The sequence below is a fragment of the Leucoraja erinacea genome, chromosome 13 (genome assembly GCF_028641065.1).
Source record: "Leucoraja erinacea ecotype New England chromosome 13, Leri_hhj_1, whole genome shotgun sequence".
Lineage (NCBI taxonomy): Eukaryota > Metazoa > Chordata > Chondrichthyes > Rajiformes > Rajidae > Leucoraja > Leucoraja erinaceus.
The window spans coordinates 45,884,846-45,897,992 of NC_073389.1; the positions used below are offsets into that span (position 1 = coordinate 45,884,846).

The following is a 13,147-nucleotide window of genomic DNA, read 5'->3' on the forward strand; positions in this document are numbered from 1 at the left end:
ATGAGTAGTAATCAATCTCCACCACATAAATATCTATTGACATGGCCTCCGCAGCCTCTGTGGCAATGAATTCCACAGATTCACCACCCTCTGCCTAAAGAAATTCCTCCTCATCTCCTTTCTAAAGGTATAATTCCTTTTATTCTGTGGCTATGACCTCTGGTCATAGGCTCTCCCACCAGTGGAAACACTATCTCCATATCCACTCTATCCAGGCCTTTCACTGTTTGCTAAGTTTCAATGAGGTTCCCCCCTCCTCCTTCTAAACTGCAGCGAGTACAGGCCCAGTGCCTGGCCAAGGGATTAGAACATGACTGAGTCTCTTACCTGTGAGCTGTCTTTAATGGCCATCACAACTGCAAGAAAGACATTCACTGGGAGACGCAGGAGGGTGGTGCCACTGTCCACAATGGCCTTGTCTGTGTTATACTGAGGAGGGAAAGAAAACAACCTAATGTTAATTCACATTCTAAAGAGATGGCAGGTTCCGCTGAATGCTATACTGGACTATAAGCTGGACTAAACATGAGAGGTAAAGAGATCCAAAGATGTGCGGGTATCCAGGATATTTGGTTTCCAGTGTGTAGGGAGTGGATGAGAAAGTGGGGTGACATAGAACTAGTGTATACTGGTGATCGATGGTTGGACTAGGTGGGCTACAGGGCCCGGTTCCATGCTGTATCTCGAAACTAAACAAGATAGTCTCACTCCAAGAGAGTCAAAAGTAAAGAGTGTGTAAGAAGGAACTGCAGATGCTGGTTTGAACCTAAGATAGAAGAAAAAGCTGGAGTAACTCAGCGGGACAGGCAGCATCTCTGGAGAGAAGGAGCGGGTGACATTTTGGGTCTCGACAAGTTGGAAATGACAATTCCTACTTGCAGCAGCACTGTACATAATACAGGTTACATAATAAACAAGCAAAAGTAGTTCAATAAAAAAACCTCAATATTGTGCAAGACTAAACAAAAGCCCAAAGTCCCCAGTTCAACCAAGATAAGTTTGTAGTTTGAAGTTTAGTTAAGAGTTAGTACTGTTCAATCGCTTGGTGGTTGCATTTGTGGCCAATACAAATCCAAGTCTGGCAATACACATATCCTTTGCTTTTTATTCTTGCAAGAATTGCCAACACATATCTAAATCTAAGTCTACTTCTTCTTGCGTATGGCGTGATCTGTTTGATCTTCTGTTTATGCACGCCAGGTAGATTGCACTCGTCGAAACATGGTGGACCACGTTGAAGGTTGCAATCTCCCACCCCTAAATCCAAGTGAAAGAACTGGACTGATCCAACAACGTAAATATTTACAATGGTCTTCCCACCAAATATGCCTACCTTCTGGTGGACCACTTTGAAAAATGTACACAAATAGGAACTGAACGGCAAGGTATTCATCAGTGGTTAGCCTGGGCTCCATAGTAACACACACAGTTTATTTTGCATCAGTACATTATAGATTTATATCTCCATGTTGGAAGTTCATTTTGGCCTGATAGTGTCTTCAGGTCAGAAGGCATTTTGCGGTCAACCAAATTAATGGGGTTACATAGAAACATAGAAGGTAGGTGCAGAAACCATTCGGCCCTTCGAGCCAGCACCGCCATTCATTGTGATCATGGCTGATCGTCCCCAATCAATAACCCGTGCCTGCCTTCACCCCATATCCCTTGATTCCGCTAGCCCCTAGAGCTCTATCTCACTCTCTCTTAAATCCATCCAGTGATTTGGCCTCCACTGCCCTCTCTGGCAGGTAATTCCACAACTCTCTGGGTGAAAATGTTAATCCAAGTGGGCTGCACGGTGGCACAGCGGTAGAGCTATTGCCTTACGGCGACAGAGACCCGGGTTCGATCCTGACTATGGGTGCTGTCTGCACGGAGTTTACATGTTCGCCCCGTGATTTGCGTGGGTTTTCTCCGAGATCTTCAGTTTTCTCCCAAGCCGCAAAGGCGTACCGACCGGTTTGTGGTTTAATTGGCTTTGTATAAATGTAAAATTGTCCCGTGTGTGTGTGTGTGTGTGTGTGTGCGTGTGCGTGTGTGTGTGTGTGTGTGCGCGCGCGTATGTGTGTGTGGTAGTGTTAACGTGTTGGGATCGCTAGACGGTCTGGACTCGGTGGACCGAAAGGCCTGTTTCCGTGAATGTCGACCAGTTTGTGGAAGTGTCATCTTAGAAATACTGCTCCACCAAACATTGAGGCACCTGGAGGAAACCTTCACGGCCATACGGAGAGTGTACACACTTCACACACATAGTGCCGAAGGTCAGGATTGAACCTGGGTCACTGGAACTCTCAGGGAATAACTCTATCAACTGCGCTACAGTGCCAACCCAACTTAATAAGTTCTGACAAGAGTTTCTTAAATCAGAACCATTAACTCTATTTCTCCTTCCACAGATGCTGCCGAAGTGATGGAGAGTTTCCTTACATTTGCCCTTTTTATTTCAGACTTCCAGCATTAGTAGGCTTTTTTGGTTTTCAGTGAACAATTGAACAGGTTTTGCAAGACAATTCACTATTTTCATAGACAAAACGATGCTAGCATTTTAATTCCAAGTCTTATTTAGTGACTTGAATTTCAATTTCCCCAATTGTCAGCAGGAGATTTAAAGTAACATCTCTAGATTAATAGCCCAGATCCTCAATTCAGACAATTTAACCAGCACATACTACTGTGGGAGGGTGGTACGATTTGAGTTGCCAGCCTAGAATTTGGCCAGTGCAGACAAATCATGCTAGCGTGCGATTTAGCAATTTTATTTACATTTGTGTTAAGAGTTATTGCCAATCATTAACATTGCAGATAGACAAAAAGTCTTGGGAGTAATTCAGTGGGCCAGGCAGCATCTCCGGAGAAAAGTGTAGGAAGGAACTGCAGATGCTGGTTCAGAAAGACACAAAATACTGGAGTAACTCAGCGGGACAGGCAGCATCTCTGGAGGGAAGGAATTGGTGATGTTTCTGGTCAAGACCTTTCTTCCGACCTGACATGAAACATCACCCGTTCCTTTTCGTATGAGATGCTGCCTGACCCGCTGAGTTGCACCAGCATTTTGTGTCTATTTCTGGTTGAAATCAGCATCTGCAGTTCCCTCCTACACATTAACATTGCAGGGTCAGTTTTGGTTGAGATTTCCTTGTGTTCTGATACCCTTATCATCCAAAGGTCATTAAGAATAACACACCATACAGTGGGCGCAACGGTAGAGTTGCTGTCTTCCAACGCTTGCAGCTCCGGAGACCTGGGTTCGATCCCTTTTACGGACCTACAGGTGTTTGCCGTCTGTACAGAGTTTGTACATTCTCCCCGTTACTGCGTGGGATTTCTCTGAGATCGTTCGGTTTCCTCTCACACTCCAAAGACGTGCAGGTATGTAGGTAAATTGGCTTGGTGAATGTAAAAATTGTCCTTAGTGTGTGTAGGATCGTGTTATCGGTGCGGACTCAGTGAGCCGAAGGGCCTGTTTCCATGCTGTATCTCTAAACTAAAAAATATATATAATTCACCCCCTGGCAGTTTTTCCAACTGCATTTGGTTTAAAAAACAAACTATTGTTTATTCACAGAAGAACCTAGTTGTAGAAAAACAAGAATACTGCAATGTGGGTGAGAAGCATTCCGACACATTCCGAGCCAAACATTAAAAACAAGTTCAGCTATTGAAGGCAACCAAACAGTTAAAGCGCAGCCCAAAGTTAGGGCTGACAATGTTGACAAAGGATCTGTATATGCAAATTCTTTCATTCTATCACCAACAGAGGTTTGCGTGAAACCTAAATGAATCGATACTAAACTCATCTGTCTAATCATTAATCTCCACTGCAGTGTACACGCCTCACCCCGTTCCAGCGAAACCCCACTTACATTCTCAGCCCCCAGTTAAAGGCTACTTACAGCAGGCAAAACTACTCCTGTTTAAAGCTACTGTGACCTTATCTCACTTGCAGAGGCTCCTTTAATGAAACACCCATTGGGTTTAAGCTGCATTAATATTTTCCACTGATAGTACACCACCTTAAATCAACATTCCTGTGGCTTTACTGATCGCTTGTACACGTCAGCTACCTGGAACTGGATCATTTAAAATCAGATTGGCTGACTGGGATGTTTGCCAAGTAACTTTTCAGCAGATGATTAGTCACCTTGCTCAGTGGTTGAAGAGATAGTCAGAGTCATACAGTGTGAAAACAGGCCCATCAGCCCAACTTGCCACAGCCGACCAACATGCCCCCTCTGCACTAGTCCCACCTGCCCGCGCTTGGCCCATATCTCACCAAACCTATCCTATCCATGTACCTGCTCAAATATCTCTTAAATATTATTATGATCATTCCTGCCTCAACTTCCTCCTCCAGCAGCTTGCTCCATATACCCAACAACCTTTGTGTGAAAATGTTAACCCTCAGGTACCTATTAGGGGGGGGATGGGAAGAAGAAAGGAAGAGGAGGAGCCCGAGGGCTGAGGAAGAACTGAGAAGGGGAGGAGACAGCAAGGGCTACCAGAAATTGGAGCTCAATGTTCAAGCTGCTGGGGTGCAAACTGCCCAAGCGGAATATGAGGTGCTGCTCCTCCAGTTTCCGGTGGTGCTCACTCTGGCAATGGAGGAGGCCCAGGCCAGAAATGGGAGGGGGAGTTGAAGTGCTGAGCCACAGGGAGATCAGGTTGGTTAATGCGGACCGTAGTGGAGGTGTACACCCCCTCCATTCGTTTCTGAAGAAACAAACTCATATCAGGGTGTAATAATGCACATTGTGGTGGCTACTCTTCATTGGTTAAGTCTTCAGCAAGTCAACAACTATTCAACTACTGGGGCACCACAGTCAGATTTCACCTCATCAATAATTGCATAATTACATTGGAGGAATGATGTAGCTTCCGTGTGTGTGACCTTTCGCTACATTCTCTACATTTCTGTCCATCTCAAGAGTCAAGAGTCAAGAGTCAATTTAATTGTCATTTGGACCCCTAGAGGTCCAAACGAAATGCCGTTTCTGCAGCCATACATTACACACAAATAGACCCAGACACAACATAATTACATTTTACATAAACATCCATCACATAGCTGTGATGGAAGGCCAAAAAAAACTTATCTCTCCACTGCACTCTCTCCCCCCCGATGTCAGAGTCAAAGTCAAAGCCCCCGGCTGGCGATGGCGATTGTCCCGCGGCCATTAAAGCCACGCCGGGTGGTGCGAGGTCGCACACCGGGTCTTGGTGTTGGAGCCTCCGGTGTGCGCTCGTAAAGTCCCGCGGCCGTTCCAGCCGCGCGGGGCAATGGTGTTAGGCCCCGCTCCAGGAGCTCTTCGACCCCGCAACTCGGGCGGGAGAATTCGCCGTTGCAGGAGCCCCGAAAAGCGGTCTCTCTCTAGGGATCCGCGGGCTCCCGGCGCCGCTGTCCGCAGACCCGCAGCAGCAGCCTCCGACTCAGCAGCAGCCTCCGACTCAGCAGCAGCAGCAGCAGCGGCAGCAGCAGCAGCAGCGCTCCTCCACCCGCTCCAACCGCTCCGGACTCGGCCAGCCCCGCGACGGCGACGGTGAGTAGCACCTGAGTCCCCGGCTTCCCCCTGTTGGAGGCCGCTCCTCGTTGCGGCCTCAACGACAAGGGAAACCCGACGAGAGAAGGTCGGGTCTCCAGTGCAGGGAGAGATTTAAAAAGTTTCCCCCCCCTCCCACCCCACCCCCATCCCCCCACACACACACCCCAACAAAAAATAACAAAAACTACATTAAAACACAGACAGAAAATAATAAATACGCGGACAGACTGCAGAGGCCGCTGCTGGCCAGAGCCGCGCCGCCCATCTCCATCCCAGCCTACGCCTCATCACACAACAGAGTACTCCTGCTGTTGCCCAAGCGCGCACACACACACACACAGACACACACACAGACACACACACAGAGACACACACACACAGACACACACAGAGACACACACACACAGAGACACACACAGAGACACGCGCACACACAGAGACACGCGCACACACAGAGACACGCACACACACAGACACGCGCACACACAGACACACACACACACACACACAGAGACACGCGCACACAGAGACACGCACACACACAGACACGCGCACACACAGAGACACGCGCACACACACACACACACACAAACTTCAGGCAGAAAAAAACACTTGCACAAAATACGAGGTCAAGTGGTTCTTTTTGCTTCTTCATCCCTCAAAAGAGGTACACAATCTGTTAACTTTCCCCCAAAGTTTTAAGATTTTTCTAGGTCACACCGCATATTTTGCCAAGTGCAAAGAAATGTGTGATTTCACAATAACAGCACCATCATCTTTCTGTCCAGAAATTCTCTGTAGCTTGGTTTCACCTGTCGTACAACTGAGCGATGCAACAGTGGAGTAGCTGCCTCACAGCGCCAAAGGCTGTCTCGATCCTGACCTCGGATGCTGTCTGTGCGGAGTTTGCAGGTTCTCCCCGTGAGTGTATGGGTTTTTCCCGGGTGCTCTGGTTTCCTCTCCCTACACTCCAAATTTGTGTGGGTTTGTAGGCTAATTTCTTTAAATTGTTCCTAGTGTGTAGGATGGTGCTAGTGTACGGGGTGATTGGGTGGATTGCTGGGTCCGTTTCCAGACTATCTCCAAAATAACAAATGGGATGAAATGAAAAAGAACTGCAGATGCTGGCTTATACCAAAAATAGACACAAAATGCTGGAGTGAACCAATGGGTCAAGCAGCATCTCTGAAGAATATGTTTGGGTGACGTTTCAGATCTGAAGAAGGCCCCCAACCTGAAACGTCACTTATTGATTTGAGCTTTTTTTTCGTCTTCCATCACAGTGAGGAATGTGGAGGGGTCAATGTGGTGGATGTCTGTTAAAATGTATTTAGTGTGTTCCGTTGCTTTTTATTTGTATGACTGACTTGGCAAATTAAATTCCTCGTATGTTGCAAAAACATACATGGCTAATAAAGTAATATTGTGATTGATCGATTTTCCCTAGAGATGCTGCCTGACCCACTGAATTTTACCAGCATTTTGTGTCAATCTGAACTAAATAATAATAATAATAACTTTATTTATAGAGCACTTTAAAAACAACCACAGTTGCAACAAAGTGCTGTACACGACTAATCATGGACAAGAAATTATTACATAATAATAAAAACATTAAACGAAAGAGTAAAAACAATAAAATTAAAAACATTAAAAGCACTAAAAACAGGAGCAAAGTCTCAAGCAGTGTCAAAAGCCAAGGAATATAAATGTGTTTTAATACTGGTTTTGAAGATGGACAGTGAGGGGGCCTGTCTGATGTGCAACGGCAAGGTGTTCCAGAGTGCCGGAGCAGCAACAGAGAAGGCTCTATCCCCTCTGAGCTTCCGCTTAGACCTCGGTACCTCCAGGAGCAGCTGATCAGCTGACCCGAGGCACCCGGGCAGGAGCGTATGGGTGGAGCAGTTCAGAGAGGTAAGGCGGGGCGAGCCCATTTAGAGATTTAAAAACAAATAAAATAATTTTAAAATGAATTCGAAAGTACACCGGGAGCCAGTGGAGGGAGGCCAGAATTGGCGTTATGTGCTCCCTCTTTCGAGTTCCAGTTTCCAAAAGGCGAGCAGCAGCATTTTGAACCAACTGGAGATGAGCCAGTGAAGATCGTGCAACTCCAAAATAGTGTGTTACAGTAATCCAGCCTAGATGTAATAAAGGCATGGATTACTGTTTCAAAATGCTGCCACTCAAGAATGGGATTCACTTTGGGGCTAGTTTGGTCAGTATTGACCAGTTGGGCTGAAGGGCCAGTTTCCATGCTGTGAGACTCTATTACTATGATTCCATGTCGCAAATATTCCATGCTCGAGATATAATCATTGAAAAAAGTATACATTACTAATTGGGGGATCTTTATCTTAAAACATGAGAAATGCAAGCCTGAATAATGAGGTTATTAAACACTTACTTTACTTCATTGTCAACAAATGGAATTCAAGTTCCTGTCATGTTAATGTGTGAGTGTGTAAACTCGTTGAAGTTACCAGTCTCAAATTCTTCCTGAACTGATACATACTGATACTGTGTCATACTTTGCTTCAGATTTAGAATTGAGATACAGCGTGGAAATAGGCCCTTCAACCCACCAAGTCCATGCCAACCTGCAATCACCCGGTCGGTACATTAACACTATGCTACACAAGAGGAATAATTTTTAATTTTTACCAAAGCCAATTAACCTGCAAACCTGTACATCTTTGGAGTGTGGGAGGAAACCAGAGCACCTGGGGGAAACCCACACAGTCACGGGTAGAACGTACAAACTCCGTACAGACAGCACCCATCGTCAGGATTGAACCTGGGTCTCTGGCGCTGCAAGGCAGCAACTCTACCACCGCGCCACTGTGCCGCCCCGTGCCTTACCTATAGGAAAAGTGAGGTCTCACCTGTAGGAAAACCACACCTCTGTATTATTACCATGCTTACCTCTGTGCAGTCCAAGTTGATATTTTGTCCTCCCACTTCCAGCTTAAGAACCTCAATTTGGTAGTACCATTCCTCTACGATGGGGGTGTACCAAGTATCCCCTTGAGAAAGACTTGGTTCAATTCCACCCAAAATCTAAAAAGAACAAGAAAAATAAACAATATTCAGCACTTTTTTGGAAAGTAGACATTAATTAAAAGTGCATGAAGTCTTCTGTGATCGGCGTCGACTGAGCGAGCTGAAAGACCCGTTTACTTGTTGTATCTCTCAAGTCTACTCTGAGCAAAAGATTCTGTGCATTTACCCTGTCTTTTTCTCTTGTGAGCTTATACTTCTCTAAAAGATGTGGAGGGCAAGCTGCTGTCAATGATGGAGACCAAACTAATGAAGTTAATGGTCCTCTTATTAAAGAAGGGCGGCACGGTGGTGCAGCGGTAGAGTTGCTGCTTTACAGCATTTACAGTGCAAGAGACGCAGGTTTGATCCTGGCTACGGGTGCTTGCTTATCTGTATGGAGTTTGTACATTCTCCCCGTGCACACTCAGCCAGGACATCTCAATCTATTCTTATCGGCTCTCTCTGCAACACAGTGCGACACTTTAGGAAGTCCCCGTGGTTTGGAAGCACTTAGCTATGCGCACAACCAGCGTCTTGTGTACTTGAAAAAGCCCCCCCCCCCCCCCCCCCCGTCACTTACCAAACTGCCTTGCACGGGACTTGATTGCTCTTCTGTACTCATTGACAGGCCCGCGCCACACATTTGGAGAGAGAATACATTGGCAATCTCCAGCTGTCTGACGAGGGAGTCAAAGAAAGGCGCGATGGAACTGGACGGCTGCAAAAGGAACAAAATGCATAGGAATTGAATGGATCCCTGCGAGAAACAGCAAAGCAAATGTTCCCCACCTTTTTCCTCCTCCATCCGCCACTAAAAGTCCATTAGCTGGCTTCACAGTTTACAACCAGTCTGAAGAAGGGTCTCGACCGAAACGTCACCCATTCTTCTCTCTAGAGATACTGAGTTGCTCCAGCCTTTTGTGTCTATCTTCGGTTTAAACCAGCATCTGCAGTTCCTTCCTACACACTGTGCATCCCTCTTGGGTTCACATCTGCTTCTATCCAATAATCTGCCTATCAGGGAACATCTTCACCCTAGGTAATCCATGGCTGGCCCCGATTTGTCCTTCCTTTTCTCACTTCTGTTTTTTTCTGCTCCCCCCACTACCATCAGTTTAATGAAGAGTTCCGATACAAAACTTCACATCTGTTTTCTCCCGAGATGAGGCCTGACCCGCTGAATTTCTCCAGCATTGTGCATCTATGTTAAGCGAATATCTTGGGTTTTTTTGGCTAGAGATTTCCCCCCCCCCCCCCCCCCCCACCCAATAATTCCAATTTATTTTCAATAATTCCGAGTTGGATTTCTTCAGAAAGGACAAAGATAACTGGAACAATAATTCTTTTCTTATAAATTAAAATAAAAGCAAGCTTACTTTTGCTAGTTGTCTGTAGGCCAGGCCAAGAATCCCCTGCCATTTAATTCCGGGCAAGAAGAAATCTTCTGACTGTAGAATTGTGGCAATGTTGATCGTGACGGTGCCATTGAGACCTTCAGGTATGGAGATGTCGTCCAAGCCAAGTTTACCTTCCCAGCTCCCCTGGGTATATCTCACCGTGACATCCAAGCCGAGAGGTTTGTAGGTGGTAGATCTGAGCAAGAAGACAAAAATTAAAACAAGGTTTTAAAGGGTGGCACGATGGCGCAGCGGTAGAGCTGCTGCTTTACAGCACTCGGCTTCGATCCAAACTACGGGCGCTGTCTGTACGAAGTTTGTACGCTCTCCCCGTGAGTGCGTGCGTTTTCTCCAAGATCTTCGGTTTCCCTCCCACACTCCAAAGACGTACAGGTTTGTAGTTTAATTGGCTTGGTGTAAATGTAAATTGTTCCTAGTGTGTGTAGGATAGTGTTAGTGTACGGAGATCGCTGGTTGGCGTGTACTCATTCACTCCTTGTTTTTCTTTACATATTTTTAGGATGTTCAAAAAGTTGAATAAAATAAACACATAAGAAACGAGTTAATTTATGTTTTTTGCTCATGTGACAACATAAATTTTACTTCGGAGTCACGTGAGTGACTTCGTGAAGAAGCCCGCCCCAGGACGCATTGCGGCATTACGTTTCAGACATGCAAAGCGGCAGCCGGGAGTCAGGGCTCCCGAAGAAACGAGAAAAAATCTAAGTTTAGGTAAGTACTTACCTTTACTGTTACAGCCCCTTTGCGTCTGCTTGTTCCCCGCAGGGCGTGCAAGCGGCCCCCTTGGACTCCGGGAGGAGTTTTTCCGTTCGCGGGAGGGGAGGAAAGACGCAACAAGGACCGCACTCACCGGCGGACCATGGATGGGAGCTGTGCCGGTGCCGGTAACACTCCACAGGGGCGACATCCAGAGAGCGCAGGAAGACGGCGCTGGCACTGCGTTGGGGTTCCCCTCAGTCCTCGCTCGCCCTCGAGTACTGTCCAGGTGAGGCAGGCAGGCGGGCGGGAGGAGGCTTCCGACATTTGCGGAGCCGGTAAGGGGACCCACTGTGCAGTGCTGGCGTGGAGTGCGCTGCAGCCCGAGTGCAGGTGAGCAGCAGCCCGAGTGCAGAGAGAGAGAGAGAGCAAGGACCGCTAATCAGCGGCCCGCTCCCGACACTGCACCAAGCCGTCAGCATCAGCTGCGGGCTTGGGGGGGGGGAAATGCTGCACCTGCCCGCTCGACGAAAGGACGTCGTTGGGCAGCAAACAGGGGTGGACCGCTTAGCGGGCGGTCCACAAACCCGACACCGCGACCGAGCCAGCCCGCTAGCACCTGAGCAGCGGGCTGGATGTGTGTAAAACCCGGCGGTGGAGCTGACATCGGACTGGGACGTCTCTCCACCCAGGAGGGGGAGAGACAGCCGCCTGAGCTGCAGGAGCGGCTCTTGGGCATTGGAAAGGTGAGTTTGCAGTTGTGTTTTATTACAGATTTCAGGAACTCAACGCAAAAAACTCGCAAAGAGAAACTGCCCCGCTCCAACTCTACCAGCGGGGCAGCAACCGGCGGCAGCGTCGCTCGCAGAGCGTTTTCGCTATCCCTGAGACCGAGCCAAGCCAGTCTCGCCAGAGCCTACACGGCGGACTGGGAAAGCGGCCAGGAAGCCAAACGGCCGGTCGTCTCCGATTCGTCGGAGGGGGACATGTCTCTACCAAAGCAGAGAGAGACAGCCGCTTGAGCTGCACTTAGCAGCTCCTGGAGGAGAAGGTCCACCGGGAACAGCAGCGCTCCCGGCGAGACAGGACAGGCACCTCCTCCATAGTGTCGTTCAGGCACTGCCCTTTGCTACCCTCATACCACGGGCTGGAGCAGGAGGCTAGCATTGGTGACCAGGGCAGGGCTGGTCTGCAAATGGGGCAGGCGGACAAAATCGGGAGTATGCATGATGTGCAGGATCAGGAACAGCTGTTGGGTGTGGTGGACCGCTTCGTAGCAACCCCACGGGCTGGAGCACCGCCGGAGCCAAAACAATGGCAGCCAGCAAGAATATACAGCACCAGAGAACTATGAGGCCTTAAGGGGAATAAGCCTAAAACAGCAAAATCTGGAAGTTGTGGGGGCCCTTATGCGGGCATAAAAACTCAAGCTACAGCGGATCCGAAGGCTCCTGATGTCAGCTATCACAGCCTATGCTTGTTCTGTGGAGATAACGAGATCAACACATGCCACCAGAAAGTGCTGGTATTAAGGTGTACCACGATTCGAACTAAATAATCTCTGAAGGGAAATACAACACCTGCCCTCAATCTCAAAGATGCAGGCTTGAGCAAAGCCCAGCAGCAGAGGCAGACTCACTGCTATTTGGGAGAGATCTGAACAAAAAGCTCAAGGAGATCGAAGAGGTATCAAAAACCTTCGGCATCATGAGGGCAGGCCAAGGGACGAGCAAACCACGACTTTCGATACCCTAACAGCAGCACCTCACGGCATCCACCAGTCTATGTCTAGAATATGGGACTGGTGAAAGCTTGGGGCCGCACTATCCCCAAAGATCTTTTAGATCAGGGCCCGCCGCGGACCCCCTGGAAAATGCGTCCCCCCCAACGTCGCCAGCACATCCTCAGAACAAAAGCACTCAGAAAACAGAAAACACAAAACCGCCAATAACCATGGAGGTAGGTGGGTCTGGTTCCTACCAGCATATAGAGCGCTTTCTTGGACTATCTTGGCTTTCATATTAATTCAGTCCACGTAACTATAAGGATGCCAAGAGACAACATAGTTGAATTGGCACAAACAAGCACAAAGTAATGGTCAAACTACCAACTACTCGACAAATAACAGAGTAATTGGGAAAAAAAAAAAATGGTACCATTTCTGTCTACATCATTCAGATGTTAGTATCAAAAACAACATATAGGTTGTCATTGAGCATCTCATGAAGTTACCCACTGAAGTAATATCAGAAAGACAGTGGTGGGGTTACCACTTATACTGGGCATTAATTATCTAAAAAATGTTCGGGTGAATTTTATGAGTTTTAAAGCACTTGCATGTATGGGTATAAATAGACTACACTATGGAGGTGGCCTATATTAACCATATGGCAGCATAAAGTCGGTATCATATGAGAAGTTGGTCAAACCAATTTGGCAATGGTATATCCATAG

At 47.5% G+C, this 13,147-nt stretch overlaps 1 protein-coding gene across 1 annotated transcript in view; it reads right to left on the reverse strand.

Moving 5' to 3' along the window:
* The window catches only part of bace2 (beta-secretase 2), a 61,233-nt gene that overhangs the window by 16,387 nt on the left and 31,699 nt on the right, over positions 1 to 13,147 (reverse strand). Inside the window, exons 3-6 of the mRNA XM_055645129.1 lie at positions 9,956 to 10,172; positions 9,160 to 9,297; positions 8,463 to 8,597; positions 328 to 429 (exon numbers count right to left, since the gene is read on the reverse strand). Of these exons, the coding sequence (XP_055501104.1) occupies positions 328 to 429; positions 8,463 to 8,597; positions 9,160 to 9,297; positions 9,956 to 10,172 (592 nt within the window). The remainder of the gene's footprint in view (positions 1 to 327; positions 430 to 8,462; positions 8,598 to 9,159; positions 9,298 to 9,955; positions 10,173 to 13,147) is intronic.